The 16,399-nt window shown below is 35.8% G+C and overlaps 1 protein-coding gene across 6 annotated transcripts in view; it reads right to left on the bottom strand.

Moving 5' to 3' along the window:
• Positions 1 to 6,704: 6,704 nt before the first annotated feature.
• USP45 (ubiquitin specific peptidase 45) overlaps positions 6,705 to 16,399 on the bottom strand; it is a gene marked incomplete at its 3' end in the record, with an annotated part of 68,640 nt that continues 58,945 nt past the window's right edge. For 5 of the 6 annotated variants that reach the window (XM_081250431.1, XM_081250433.1, XM_081250429.1 and 2 more), the window contains exons 16-18: positions 14,242 to 14,328; positions 11,235 to 11,388; positions 6,705 to 10,654 (exon numbers count right to left, since the gene is read on the bottom strand). In XM_081250431.1, coding sequence (XP_081106557.1) covers positions 10,524 to 10,654; positions 11,235 to 11,388; positions 14,242 to 14,328 — 372 coding nt within the window. Of the gene's footprint in view, positions 10,655 to 11,234; positions 11,389 to 14,235; positions 14,329 to 16,399 lie in introns of those variants that run through there. The other variant, XM_081250434.1, reaches the window with a different exon arrangement.

The raw sequence follows: 16,399 nt of genomic DNA on the forward strand, positions 1-16,399 counted from the left end.
ACCCGGTTAACATGTTTCGACGCCATTTTTGTTATGGGCAAAACCACCTCGACTATGTAGTCAACACCATGCAAATGTCTGGACATTCCTGTACGTTACCTTTTTTTTTTTTTTTTTTTTTTTTTTTTTTTTTCTTTTTGCGGTATGCGGGCCTCTCACTGTTGTGGCCTCTCCCGTTGCGGAGCACAGGCTCCGGATGCGCAGGCCCAGCGGCCATGGCTCACGGGCCCAGCCGCTCCGCGGCATATGGGATCCTCCCAGACCGGGGCACGAACCCGTATCCCCTGCATCGGCAGGCGGACTCTCAACCACTGCGCCACCAGGGAGGCCCTTGTACGTTACCTTTTAATGTAGCCAGCGCTATGCCCGACCCACTTTTATCTTTACAGTGGGCAGAAAGCCAAGAGTTTGAGTGTTCTGTACAGAGCGCGCTCGAAATTTTTACTTTAGTAACATGATCCTCCTTCAAGGGGAGGTATGTTCCCTTCCGAAAAGGTGGCTGAGTTCGCGGCACTCCTTTCAGACTACGGAGGGGCCCCAGGGTCAAATGAACCAACTCCGGCGGGTTGCTCGGTGCGCCCTTAGCCGTATTTCACACCGACCAGAGTCTGGCCCGAACTTCCGGAATACTCCCGACTTGGGTCTCACGGAGCGCCTCCGAGGGCTCCGCATCCAGGGAGACCGGACGTTGGTGAAGTGACCGGTGTAGATGGTAGCTATAGCGGAGACCTTAGCTGACCCCCGCAGCGGTCACTCTTTGTTAACCTCGAAAACATAGCGCCCCCTCCCGGGGACACTTGCTCAGCTCGGCCTCACCCTGCTAGTCCTGTTTCGTTCCTTCCCCGGGACCTTTAGGGTAAAGTGGCGGAGACGTCCCGTTTCCGTCCTGCTGCCCCATTCTCTCAACCACAAGATGGCCTCCCGACAGGACTTATGCAATTCAGTTCTTCGAATGGAATACTTTGATTCCATGGTGTTTTAATATGAACGACGTTCAGGTATCTAAAGTATCGATTTCCAGGCTAGAAGCTACAAAGAAAACAAAAATGTTCCGAAGATACATTGGAAAATAAATATTGGAAATAAATATTGGAAAGTGCCTTTCTAGAGAGTAACATGAAACTTTTGCGCACCAAGTATCTAAATTGTTTCATTGGGAATTGTGCAAAAGAAACAGCAAATAACAGTGGAAATAAAATACTACGAATACATCTAGATGGATAAAGAAGATAAAGATAGACGTGAGAATAGATCCTGTTTGCATGAAATCCAGTCTTGAAGAAACACTTGAAACCCAGATTCTCCTGCATCAGCGTTAGAACAGAGTCCTCAATAGCTAAAGATTCGCTGGTCCTCAAATCCAAGTGGCCCACAAAATACAACTTCATCTTGGGAGAAACGATAACTAATTACACCTCTACCAACACAATAATGTGAGTGCATAGTATTACTGGAGGCAAAAAGAAAATTTGGTTCCTTTGACCCTTTCCATAATTTCACCAAAAAAAGCACACACACACAAAAAAGGACGACACAACAGTCTAGTGCGATTTTTATTTATTTTGGGGTTTTCTTGGGCAGCCCTGCGGTTTGTGGGATCTTAATTCCCCCAAAAGGTATTGAACCTGGACCCTGGGCAGTGAAATGATGGAGTCCTAACCACTGGACCGCCAGGAAATTCCCTAGTTTTTTTAAATCACTTTATGGAACAAAAACTAGAACATTTACCTCGTATTATCAGTGGTCGTCTCTGATTTTGCTCTGTGATCATTTTCCAAGTTTTTGCCCAGGGCCTGATTTTCAAGTTTCTCTGAGGAACATTCTAATCAGAGAAACATTCTATCTTCCTTGTGAAACCTGATTGCCCTAGAGAAACTTTCATATATTCCTACTTTCTATAATCATCTTGTATTTGTTTGCTTGTTTCCCTAGTAAAGTTGAAGCAGTTTTCTGGTAGTTTTTTGTTTTTTGTTTTTCCCATCTCTGTTCTCCAGCTGGCCAGCGTACTGCTTAGCATACAGAAAGTTCTCCATTTGTCGAATGAGATAATTATTAAATAACTCACGTTTGTTCCTTCTGCCAGTCTAATGAGGCACTCTCAGCAATCACTGTTTGCCAGACCAGGAAATGAGTTTTACAGTCCCATATTTCCCTTTCCCTCATTACTTTCACCCAGGATTTCCCTGTAACTTTAGGATTCGAAGGAGACACCAGGCACTTACATGTATTTCAACACCAGACTTTCTCACAATGTATTTTTGTGTTAAAGTGTCTATTTGAGCAGCTATTGTGTACACGAGCTGCTGCAGTCTAGTCATTCTGCACCTTGATTAGAAAGTGCAGTAACAGTTGCCATCTTGCCAGTCTTAGCAATCTGCTGTCTATGACTAACAATCAGGGCGCTTCGTAAGTTAAATTTTTTATTAACTTGCCCTCGTTGCAGAGCGTTTGAAGGGGAGGATATATTCAAGTTAGTACTTTGCATTATTATGAAAACAAGTTATCCTTAAGGTAAAGTGGAAAAAAAGTTAAATGAGATGTGGAAAAGAAACAGAATTAAGAAATATTCCTACTTTTTGAGATCTGAAACTTTAAGGTGTTATTACGTTCCATATCACATCCATCTTAAAATTTAAGAATAAAAATTATTTAATGGTAACTAGACTTATGGTAGTGACCACTTTGTAGTGTATACAGATGTTGAATTATAATGCTGTATATATGAAACATATAATAAAAAATTATTTAAAGCTGTGGTATATACATACAATCAAATATTATTCAGCCTTAAAAAGGAATGAAATTCTGATACATGCTACAACATGGATGAGCCTTGAAAAGATTATGCTAAGTGAAACAAGACAGACACAAAAGGACAAATGTTGTATAATTTCACTTATATGAGGTACCTAGAATAGACAAATTCAGAGACAGATAGCAGTTGCTGGGGGTTGGAGGAAGAGAGGAATAGTTATTATTTAATGGGCACAGAATTTCTGTTTGGGATGAGGACAGGGTTCTAGAAATGGTGATATTTGTACAACATTGTGAATGTACTTAGTGCCACTGAATTATACACCTAAAAATGGTTAAAACGGTAAATTTTATGTTACATCTACTTTACCACAGTAGAACTACAATGGAGGATTAAAAAGTATATAAAGCTAATATGCTACAAGCAAATTATTAAAAATTACAACTCTTTTAATTCTTAAATAATAATAATTCTTAAAACAACTGTTTAAATTCTTAATAAATTACAACTCTTTTGATTCTTACTTAAGCATCTCCTAGAAAGTAGTGAGAATATGTGTCATAATGAAATATGAGGAGAACATACAATAATAATTCAGTTATTTAACAATGGACCATGTAAACTATTATATATAGAATGGATAAACAAGATCCTAGTGCATAGCACAGGGAACCTATATTCAATATCCTGTAATAAACCATAATGAAAAAGATACACAAATATGTAACTGAATCACTTTGCTGTGCAGCAGAAAATAAGACAACACTGTAAATCAACTATACTTCAATAAAATAAATTAAGAAAAAAAATCCAAAAAAAAACAATGGACCAAACTGGGCTTCATGCATGTAATGACCATTTAGACCAGATTGGAGAAAGTAAGGTACACCTACTATGTTCACTGACTGGCATATTCTTACTTAAAAATATTTTGTGATTCAAACTACTGTTTCTATACTTAAGTCCCTTGTATGATGTAGTAGACGTTATTAGTATTCACCAATATCTGATTCTCCACTGACTTACAGCACACAGAAGGTTTAAGCCTCCTTAAAGTTTAGGTAGTACTCAGTGAATTACTTCTGGCCAATGGGCTGTGGGTTAAGTGATGACAGTTATTTCTGGACCTAAGCTTACAAGAACTGTAAGCATTGTCACATCAACCAAGAAGTCTACAGGCAGATAAAGGGGCAGCTACAGGTTGGTATATTCTCTGTCAGCCACGATCACTGAGTTGCCTTATGGGAAACAGTGGCCAGAAAGAGCCCCAAATCAGCGAAGACTTTGCAATGACCACAAAATAAGTTGCTGAGATTCTGGAGACATTTGTTAATAAAGCATAAGCCTAATTTAGCCTGACACATATAGATATTGGTAACAGGAGTTGGGTGCTGCTCAAAGAACTGAAAATATGTGGCATTAGCTTAGAGGTCGGTTGGTATACATAGGAAACTAATATTGGAGGCTAGAAACAGGGACATCACATTATGCAATGGTAAATTTAATGTAACTGTCACCCCCAATAACCTGGGAGGCAGAAAATGTACCTACTGACTTTTGAGCTAGGGGAAGAAGTTGAAAAATAAGTGTGTGTTGGGTATTATTGGATGCATTTGGCACGGTATTATGAGAAAGAGTGGAGCTCAGAGAGGAATGGTTGATTTGTAAAAGCTGACACGAGGGAATAGAGGCAACCAGAATTTGAACCTCACGTTTGTGTTTTTCAACTCCAAGCAGTAGGAGATAAACTTGAGAAAGCCTTTAAATGACAAAGGATCATTAAAACTCAGCCTTGCAGCAAAGATCATAACTAAGGGTGTAAACATCATAGTTATTTTGGAAATTTTCAGTGGGTTAATTAAGGATGTAATTAAGGTAACCTTAATTTTTTTCTCACTTGGAAAAAAAAAAACAAACCTAAGGATGGAAATGTGGTTAAGAGGATAGCTCTCCCATCAAAGCTTATAGACAGAAGGTACCTGCCATAACGTCAGGAGAGAGGTAGGGAGGTAGGAAATCAAAGAAATACAACCAACCCAAGAACTACTTGTCTCAAAAAAAAAATGGTATGGTTACTGACATATAAATCTGACCAGAAACAAAGAGGCCTACTAAGCTTTTAAGAGTTGTACTGGAAAAGAAACCATAAGCCTTGGCTAACAGAAATTGTGACTATTCCAAACTTTAAACAAACAAACAACTTCAGCCCCCAATTATCTAGGAAACAGATTGAAAAAAAGCTGTGCAACTTCCAAGGACGGCATATTCCTCAACAGCCATTCAGATGTAGCCAAGGATAATAAAAAAAAAGATTCTTCCAAGGGGTGAAGTCTGGAGTCACAGAGAACAGTGGAGAAGGGAATTCTTAGGGAATAGAGGAAAGGTCTAACAATGAACATTCCCCATGCCCAGGGTAAGAGATTGACAATATCTCCATTCTTCTTCCCCTTTCTGAACTGGAATGTTTATTGTGGTTATAGTTCCACTGGTTTCACCACTGTACAGTAAATCTGTGGAAAACAGAACATATTCTTTTGGCTCCTGGGTCTCCAGACCAGTGGGAGCAACATCCAGACGTGACATAGCACTTCCAAAGAGCCTGGTTCTGGAATGGTGGATGGTCCTTTGGGGCTGTTGGGGAGTCACTGTGTTCCACGTGTAGAAAGAAGAGCTGAGTATTTGGTGACCAGAGGGTAGACTGTGAGAGACTTCTAGGCCATTCTCCTTTGCTTCTGAGCCCTGGGAGACTTACTCTTTCCTACCCACCCTTCCTTGCAGTTAGGCAGGGCCAATGGGACTACTTCTGGCCACTGGGTTGTGCGCAACGCATCCAAGATGAAGAATTTAATTGCTGATGCAAGACCTTTGGTGTTCTCCTCCCCTGCCAGTGAAGAGGCCTGGCGTTAAAATGATAGAGCCAGAAGACAGTCAGCCAGGATTAGAGTCACCAGTTGGAAAACAGTTGCTTTTGCAGATTGACTAGACTCACAGTGGTTTTGGGTGAGGAAGAAATAAACTTTTGTCGTGCTAAGCCATTGGGATGTGAAGTTATTTGTTACTGCAGCATAACCCAGCCTATTCTAATACATATGGGAATGCAAACATTTTAGATATTTCTGCCTGAGTGCAACTTAAAAAAAATGTATGAAAATGGCTTCAGGGGGTCTGTGAGCCTCTGAAATTACATACAAAAATCTGGGGCATATATTTTTCTAAGAAGATGTAAGTGCCAAGATTTCCCTTCCCAGCCTCTCTACTGCCATTAGCAGGAGTGAGGAGAGGGCCCCAGAATTAAAACCCTCCACTTTCTCCAACACTCATAGCTTCTCTTTGGGACTATCAGGACTAATATCATACACCTTTTATCCCTAGAACATCCTTCATCCCATGGACCTTAATTCCCATATGGCTCTGTGGGTAATGTTGCTTGATTTTTCTCCATATCATTTACCATTTGAAATATCTTTTATTTAATCTTCACTGCTTAGAATGTCTATTTCCTCACTTCTTAGAGAGATTTTTATCTCCCATGGTCAATGCTGTATCCCCAATGCCTACCGCACAGCAGATATTCAATAAATATGAAAGATGGTCTATAACATTCATTATAATCCCAAAGAGCTTCATGACCTAAAAAGGGTTAAATACAAAAAGGTAGACAAAATGTTTCCTAATGAATTATCCTGCCTAAAAAACTCAAAGAAACATCTGAAAGGATGAAGCTCACCCTTGGCAGACACTGAAATCTGAATGAAAGAGGCCCATGAGATATTTTATTTGGAAACGATAAACTTCTGAAATAGGAAGAATATTTTGCATATAGCTAAGTAAGCAAATACAGTGTTTGTACACAAAATATTCTGTCAATAATGTGCATTGAAAAAAACTCCAGGACCAATCTTGAAACATAAAGTAAATATGAATTTAATATTTTACGCATGTTTACATAGTAACATCAAAATAATGCTCCATAAGTTACATAGCTATTTTCCAAAAACACTGCAAAAAAAAGATAAAATGGTAGGAATGATATATAATCAATTATTACTCAAAATTAAAAATATAGTCATCTATCTTTTAAATAGATTTGAATTGATGGATTTCTACATGAACCAGAACATTTTAAATATCTAAAAATAGTCTTTCTTAATTCAGCAGATAACATATAACGAATCACTTCTATTGCACATAACATATCTGGTTTAGGCTTATTTTTTCAGGTAGCACGCAGACAAATTATGAGTATGAATTTAATAAAAGTAGGCAAGATACTATTTTATACCTCAAAAATTAGATGAAGGTGATATATTTCACAGCTTAATCCTCAGGAAATTTTATTCAGATATCGTATAAAATCATTGACTGAAGTCAAACATGCGAACTAAGAGCTCTTAACTACATATCATAGTAAAATAGTTTTGTTGGCACATTTACAGTAAGAAAACAGGTATCAACTGCTCTTAGAACTGACACCACTCTCCCTGGCCACTCAAAAAGGTGGCCTTCACATCAGTTTTAAAAACATTAAATGACAAAATCTTAAATATAAACATACATTTGGTTATGTCAAAAATATTCACATAATTGGCATATAGTCAAAAAATGTATCATTTTAAACATGGAAAAACTAGGGGAACCCGAGTTTAGATATAAACTAGTTTCTAAATAAAGCTAGTTAAACTCCTGTTTTACTTCTTAAATTCATTTCGCCAAACACTATAGTAGTTGTTTTGAGGATCTGTAAACATTCTCACTGATTTGTACTGTTTCCTGAGGTCATCTGGAAGGAGTCATTTAGTACCCCTGCAAATGTGCTTTGGAAATATTCAAAATAAAAACAAAAATTTAAATGTAGATCCATGTGTAACTTAACATACTTTTTCTATTACAAAAGCTATCTTTAGGAAATTCTTAGATCTCAAAATCAAATTTATTCCATTACCAGCAGACCTGGACAAGCAAAGCATTCATAAACTTTAGGCCATAAAAAAACAGATTTCAGAATTAACTCATTTAACACTGTGGAAATGAAAATAAAAGTATCTTATTACTTCTAGAATAATGTCTAAAACTTACATAGGCCTCTTCATTTTAAAACATGTTAAAACAGTGTCAGCCCAGGGCCTGACCCTTAGTAGATGTTCAATAAATATATACTTAATGAATAAATGTGAAGTTAAGCATAAAAACTACTGTAGTATTTGAGTACTGAGGTAATGTTCTGAAGCTACAATATATCACTCACTTAATGAAAAATCAGTCTTAACTGGTATTCAGAATAAAGTTAAGAGATCTCCTAATTTGATAAATTCAGCACTAGTTCATTTCCTGGCATCCAATGAAAAGAGGAACCAGGCACCTTCTTTGATTCTTGCCCTCACCTATCACTTACCATCTCTACTTAACTCTGTAAGGGATAACCCAAGAGGCAACAGAAAAGAATGGTCTTGTTTCTTTCCCTCCTTTCTTGCTTCCTTTCCCTCTTTCTTTCTTTCTCTCTTTCATCTATCCATCTATCAATGAAATAAGAAGCAGGTGACCATCCAATGAAAAGTGCATGCCTCTTAATGGTATCTTTTCTAGGAGAAAAATGAGACAATGTAATATTTACATTTGGGGCAGGAGATGGTAACTGTCATTACCAAGACAGTTGACTTGAATAAAGAGGATTAACTAATAGTTTTCAAAAAATTTCACTGCTCTGGTACTGAAGTCTTCAACGTTAATGCATTACAATTAAACAGAAAACACTGTAAACACTGTTTACCTTTTACAGGACACAACCTGAATTTACAGGTTAACTTATAAAGATACATTTCTCCATCATTTCACTGTTAAAAATCAAGAAAATCACTATTATTGAAATTTCAACAGCTTAAAAATACAATTTATGCAATGACATTTTTAAGCTCTGAATTTCGTATATTAATACCATCTTTAAAACTAATCACAATTCCATTCATCCATATATCAAAAGGCGGCACTGGTAACCTTGATAATATTACATATACTTAAATATTAAGAAGGGTGAGAGTCTTCGTTAAATATTTCCACACATTAACTACAGCCATTATTCTTATCCTTCCTTAACAAGAGGAGAATGAACTAGGACCAGGCACTTACCCAGCATCTGCCTGTACTATCATTCGTTAGCCCTAATGATTAGGATGCTTGAACCATGCAGTTATGTGTTTTGACTTAATAATGTAACACCAAAGTAGTCATTTTTAAAAAATTTAAGCCTAAGTAATGGTAACATTTTCATGCCAAGTTTTGACAGCTTAATAATTTGTTTTCTAGGGAGGAAAAACTACCATGTTTGCTATTAATTATTTTAAAAGAAGATCCAAAATGCCAACTTTATGCTCCATTAAAATAAAAACTAAACCTATTTGAACTTACTGATGATGCTTGCTGAAGACAAAAGGTGATCTCAAAACCCCAAAAACATGATTAATATTTACTGATCTACAGAACTAGAAAATGTATTACATTTTCCTATTAAGCATAATAAGAATAGAATTCTCTACCATTTACAAATATGATTTGGTAATTTACATTTCAAAGGTATCCTATGGTCCCATATGGATTAACAACTTCTATTTACCAATTCTGCATGTAACAATTATCTATAAATATATTTTGACTTTGGCTAATCACTTGCAAATTATTCTCAACTCCATCATGAATAGGCTGCAAATAATATGTTGATAAAATATTTCAGCATTTTTCCAGTTCTCAAAACCTCAAAGCAATAAGCTAACCAGTATATTATTTGTAAATCCATACTACTGAAGCTACAGTGGTACCATTTTATATGGTTGAATCATACAAAATATATGACAAGGCCAGTATGCCAATTGTGTAAGTATATGTTATAGCAATGTGTCCGACACAGCAGTGTAATATACTACTGGATAGCCCTGAGATGATTTTTAGTGAAGTGCTACATGAATGAGCAATTTTTCTTTAGTTATATATTTATTTTAATGTTTATTAGAAAAAAATGTAACTAGCACATAAAATGTAGAATATGCTCAAAATAAGACTATGGTTTAAAAAGGCTAAAAAATAAGCTTAAAAATAATAAGTAGGGGCTTCCCTGGTGGCGCAGTGGTTGAGAGTCTGCCTGCCGATGCAGGGGACGTGGGTTCGTGCCCCGGTCCGGGAGGATCCCACATGCCACGGAGCGGCTGGGCCCGTGAGCCATGGCTGCTGAGCCTGCGCGTCCGGAGCCTGTGCTCCGCAGCAGGAGAGGCCACAGCAGTGAGAGGCCCGCGTACTGCAAAAATAATAATAATAATAATAATAATAATAATAATAATAATAATAAGTAAACAATGGCATAGGAGATATATATACATATATATATGAAAACAGAAAGGTGGTATTGACTCACATTTGGGAAACACTGTTTTAAGGAATGATTTGACTTAGCCAGCATCATTTCTGAATGCTGATAGTAATAAGCCACATTATAAAGGAGTTTCCTCTACTACTGTAAATTCTGGGGTTTTTTTTCCAGGACAAATATGTTTTTAAAAACATGTGTTTACATTTATTTTAAGAATATAATTTTGAAAGCATTTAGTAAATTTAATTTACTTTAGAAGGATTCACCAAAATGGTAAACATGTCCAGGAGCATTTGAGGGACATGCTATTCCTACAGAAAAGACTACAAAGACACATTGCATATAATGGTTATCGTTGCAGCATTTAAATAAAAGTGATCTAAATAATCATTACCATTAACAATTAACAAATAATTATAATATTCTTTCATAAAAAAGAAGGTACGCTTGTGCGCTAAGTGCTCTTGATTCTGGAACCACCTGCACGTAAGTGTCACTAACATGGACCCACTGGCCTGCTGATTCACTATCAGGTTCTTTCAAACCTAACAAAACAAAAAGAAATGTAATTTTACAATAAGTATGTTCTGACTTTACATTAAAGACAACACATTTATCACAAACTCTAATGCTAGACTTTATTGCATAAGGCTTCTTGGGCTAAACATCTTCCAAAATGAACTTTCAAAGCGTTAATATTAGTATCATTTACTTTAAATATCTAGTGAAATATTAGATAGTCTTATGAATATTTATTTATTCAAGGAAAAGTGCATCTGCACTAAAAGAGAAGGAAGAAAATATACAGTTAGTTTGCCGAAGCAAATTTTCAACTCCAACTCTAGTCTGCGGACCTGGTATGTCTTTAAAAACTATTGGTATTGTTAAATAAAATGCTATTCCACTGCAATACACGATGACTTAACACCTTGAAAAACTGGGTGTCACTTCACGTGACCTGAAGGGTACAGTTTTATGACATTTAAGATTATCTAGGTACTCTTAAAGGTTTTCCTCACTTAAAGTGAACCCACTTGAAGTATCCTTGAAAGAACTTACCTCTTCCAGAAAAGGAAGAATGAATTCATTTGTTTTTAAGAATAAAATAAACTTAGGGTGGCATACCAGGTACATTTTTCTTTCCAGTGATATGTTCCAGTAATTTCCTGGAGGGTGTTCTCACTTTCACGTAAGCGGTGTAGTGGCCTCCTCTCATTGAGCCACTATGTTCCACTATGCCATAGAGACCATAGAGAACTTTATCTCCCACACTTACATTCTTTTAGACAAAGAAAAAAACCTCAAATTAATTAGTAATATTTAGTGAACTCTTCTTATAAGGAAAATTAAGCCAAATGCAAGTCCTACTTAAAATAAGAGCAATGCATATTAAAACTACACTGGCATACGTTCCCACCTGTATTAGACCAGCAAAATGAAAAAGCTTGACAACATTCTCTGTTGGCTGGGCTGTAGGGAAAAGAATGCTCTCATATGGGAACGCAAAGGGGTACACCCCTATTCAGGGATATTTCATGTTATCTAGCTAAGTTACACAGGTATTACTCTTGGATTTATCGATCCTTTTTCTAGGATTCTATCTCACAGGAACATGAGCAATATGTAAAAAGACATGTACCATACTAGTGATTGCAGGATTATCTGTAATATTAAAAAACTGGAGTAGACTCAAATGTCCATAAATTGGGGACTGGTTGAATAAACTATAATGCATCCATACAATAGAGTACTATACTATTTGAAAAATGGAGTGCAGACTATCTCTAAATACTGCTATGAAATAATCTCCAGGATACAATGTTAAGAATAAGGTAGAAAAAAGGATACATATTGTAAGCTATAATTATTAAAGAGGGGAGATGCAGATATATATATACCTATTTGTTTACATTTTAAAAAAATAATAGATGAATAAACAATAATTTGAAAAAATGGTTATCTATAAAGGGAGGAAAGAAACAGGTAGAACAGACATGGTGAAAAACTACACTTGTTTGAATTTACCTTGTTTTATATATTTGACTTTGGAACTATGTAAATATTTTATGTAATTATTAAACAAAAAATTTTTAATTTAAGTAACAATCCCTAAAAATGAAAATTTTAAAATTAAGCAAATCAATGTCCAGTTGGTGGCATAATCACTCAGAGAGCAACCACAAGGGTCATGTCAAAAGAACCCAGGAGCCAACTTGAAGTGGCTCTCAGTAGCCAACCAGAGACCCATTAGACTAACGTATTAGACCATGAATTAAAAGAAAAGTGCAGTAAACTGAAATATATTTAATGTGTTTAAATCCATGAATTCATAATGATAAATTAACTGATCACAGTTTGAGGATGACAGTGAATTCATTCATTATTCTGAAAACAGGTTTAAAAGGGGGACGGGGAGAGAACTGAGCATTTACCCTGCCTTTTCTATAAGAACTATACCATAAGATAACTAAATAGATGAAAGGAATTTCTCTTTACGTAGAAGTATTCTAGAAAATAAATGAAGAAAGAATAACAGGATTACCATTCTGTAATTCTTAATGAACTCATTGAGCAACACTGGTTGCTAATATCACAGAAAGGTAACTGGCATTATGTGCCACTGATGAAAGAAGAGAACACTCCCTATGAAATAGCCTTACCGGGAGTGGGAGGAATATCAGACCTGAATCTGTTCAAGCCTCTCTTGATCCAACTACCTATCCGCAGGAAATAAAGAGGATAGAGGAATAATCATCAAAATCTAAACTATAGGAAACTACCAGAAAGATGATCCAGTTTCTTCAACAAATAAATTGCAAGGGGCAGAGATGGGAGAGGGACACTGTATATTAAAAGGGACTAAAAGATATTTTTCAATCATGATGTGTAGTCCTTACTTTGATACTCATTCATTTTGAACATTTATTAGACAACTGAAAATATATACACTAGATGATATGAAAAAATTGTTAATTTTTTTAGTGTGAAAGTGGTATTGTGGTTATGTTTTAAAAGGTGGGGGTGATTCTTATCTTTTAGAGACACGTATAGGAAAAGATTTATGAATGAAATGATGTCTGATACCTGCTTCAAAATAACATAAGAGAAAAAAAATAATATAAGAGGAGGACGTAGATGAGCATGTGGATGGGGCAGGACTGGCCATATATCTAAGGTTTGGAGGCAAGGTGATGTGTGCTTGAGGTTCATTGCACTGTTCTGTCTACTTTGGTGTATGTTGGAAATTCTCCATAATAGGTACTTCTAAAAAATATGTTTTTGTAAGTTTAATACAGAGCTTACTAGATATTTTGTTTACCACACTATCAAATTCTATGAATACTGAATGTGAATAATTGACAGATAGTGCTAGTATTCCATAGCAGATGAATTGGACTCACTGAAAAATTGCATTTAAGATATTTTACTTTCATTGATCAATGTATTGAAAGTATTAAGTTCAGTAAGTTTATATACCACAAATCCTAGACTGCTAACCAGTAATTGTGAGCAGGACAACATGTTAGTTACCCTAGAACTGTGTAGTTCCCTCACGGAAAGCAAAGTCATCAATTTCACCTACAGAGTTCTTACATACAAGTACGAGCAATTATAAACCAATTTGCTTTCTATATCTAAGTATTAAAGTATTAGTAATTTTAAAGTATCATACTCAGCTCACAAGTACACTATTCTCAGTAGTGTACATGAAATGGCATGAAAAACAATGAACTAGTATATTGATTTACAAAAGATAAAGAACTCTTCAACTGCTAAAACTACTGTCAATTAAGCCCACCATTCACAAGGAACAGGAGAGGGCACAAAATCTGCTTTCTTCTCTCAGCAGCTATCTGATTCTAGTAGCATTTACAAGCAGCTCTGATCTTCATGAACATCGTGCCTCACTCATGCTTTATGCATCTTTTCAACTTATTCTATCTCCCAAAAGACAAAAGTGATAGTCAGTGTGTTAAATGTTGGATGGAAGGAAGAAAGGGAGGGAGGAGGGGGAGAGAGAGAGAGAGAAGGTGGGAGGGAGAGAGGAAGACATGGCCTAATAAACAATACATAGGATATTTTGAAGCATATTATTTGCGAGACAATTAAATACCTTAATAATATACTATACCTTACAAGTAGCAGAACAGAATGGTGCTAAGTCAAGCGTCAGTGGAAAATCTACATGTCTGTTTACTTTGCGAAGACTCAGGCCAGCCTCAAAAAAAAACCAAAAAAAATTTTTCTTAATGTAACAAATTTAATCTAGATCATTGCGTTTGTTAATTAAAACCAAAAGAAGAATCCTAGAAGTTTTTTCATAGATATAAAAATATGACTAATGAACAGTCCAAAACTGATATATGACTAAGTTCTCAATTAGGTTTCATAAACTGTTATTGCAAAGATCATTCATTTACATGGGTATTTTTACCACAAACAATACGAAAATAATCACTTTCACTGTGCCTTTCAACACTTACGGGAAAATAAATTCAATGTGATAAAAGCTCAGCTACTGACACATATGCTATCATAAAAATGTACTCAACTGAAGAGTCAGGAGTCTGGTGTTCTAGGCCTAACTGAACGACTGGTAAACCGTTGTCTTGACTCTAGACAACCTCATCTAGATCAAGGCATAAAACGGGTATAAATGGATTAGATTAGGTCCCTTCAGTTCTAAAATTCAGTGATATTCATTCATTAAAAAGAGAAAAATCTGAACACTCAAGTCATTTTAACAGTAAAAGTAAACATTACATATTATATAAATCAAAATGAATATTCATGTTGTTAAGCAAGCTCTATTTCTTTCCCTATTTTTAGTTTCCAAAGGCAGGCCTTGAAAAATGTACACTTTGCATTTAAGTAATGATAAAAATTTGCTGATAGACCACCAAAGATATTGGATAAGAAACCCACAAATAGAAATAGACTCTCTCAGAATAACAAGATACTTAAATCTGAGATGTCTGGGTAGACAAAATTAACAGATGCAACCTTTTATGCAAACTTTCATGACTTACTTCAACGACTGGTCTTTATTTGCATACTAATCACATAACTTTTACTATAGTTCTGTTGCCTATTTCTTACCTTTAAAGAAAAAAACAAAACAAAACTTATTTTTTGACCAAAATATAGCCACATAGTGATTTGTATTTTCAAGTAATCTTTAGAAGTCTTAACATGATATCAGACATGAAATTATGAAGTCATATGTCAGGAATAATTATTTAATATGTATTTAATTTGTTTGCCTCCTTTCTTCTCATCAGGTGACCTCTATAAGCAGCTGATACCAGCATTGTCTGAGATCATTCCAGGCTAATGTGTCCTCCCCAGACGGTACTTTGCTATTGAGAAATTACCCCTTATTAGAAGAGACTTCTATCAACACTATTATAATTTGCCAATTTGCCAATTTGGACAGGCTAAAAAAGGAATCTCACTGTCATTTTATTTTGCATTTGTTTTGCTGGAAAGAATGGACCTTTCTTTCATACTTTCTTGGAATTTTTACTTCTTCTATGAACTGTCAATTCATGTTCTTTACCATTTTACTATTAGAGTCTTGATATTTTTCTTATTGATCTTTAAGAGCTCTTTACATATTTACAATATTAATCATTTGCCATATTTATGACAAAGAGCTCTATCTTGTTAAGATTTGCCTTTCAGTGTTGTGGATGTTTCTGATATACAACTCTAAAGTTACTACAGGGAAACAGGTTTTCAGGGACACTGAAAAACCAGAAGCAAAGACATTGCTTAGAGAATCTGATCCCTAAAATTCACAGTCCCAGAGAATGAGAACGTGGCTTTGCAGACATTACATTTAGCCTGAGAACAAGAAGGGACCGAGATATCTATAAAAATCTCCCTTGAAGGGCATGAATTCTTTCTGTAAGTTGTTCCTAAAAGGGATGCAAGTACCAAATATAAAATAACTGTGCTACATCATTCTCAGATCTGGCAAGACCCTATCTCATTCACACAGAGTCACTGCAGATATACACCTTCTATTTCACATTCTGATGTAATGAGACTCAATACATCTGCTTCTGCTCTCCATGGTCATTTCATTTCCACTGGGTTTCTGCAATGTTGGCTATAGAAAATCAAGAACTTAATCGAATTTCCATGGATAGGGATGGGGGTATAGAGAAAAATCTCTTCCTGCTCATCTGTGGCCCACCTGAAATGTTGCAAATATATAATCAAAGCTTTCAATCTTTTCCCTTGAGATTTCTTTCAAGGGTTTTATACTTAGAAAATCTTTCATA

Source organism: Mesoplodon bidens (assembly GCF_964165515.1).
Source record: "Mesoplodon bidens genome assembly, chromosome: 12".
Taxonomy (NCBI): Eukaryota; Metazoa; Chordata; class Mammalia; order Artiodactyla; family Ziphiidae; genus Mesoplodon; species Mesoplodon bidens.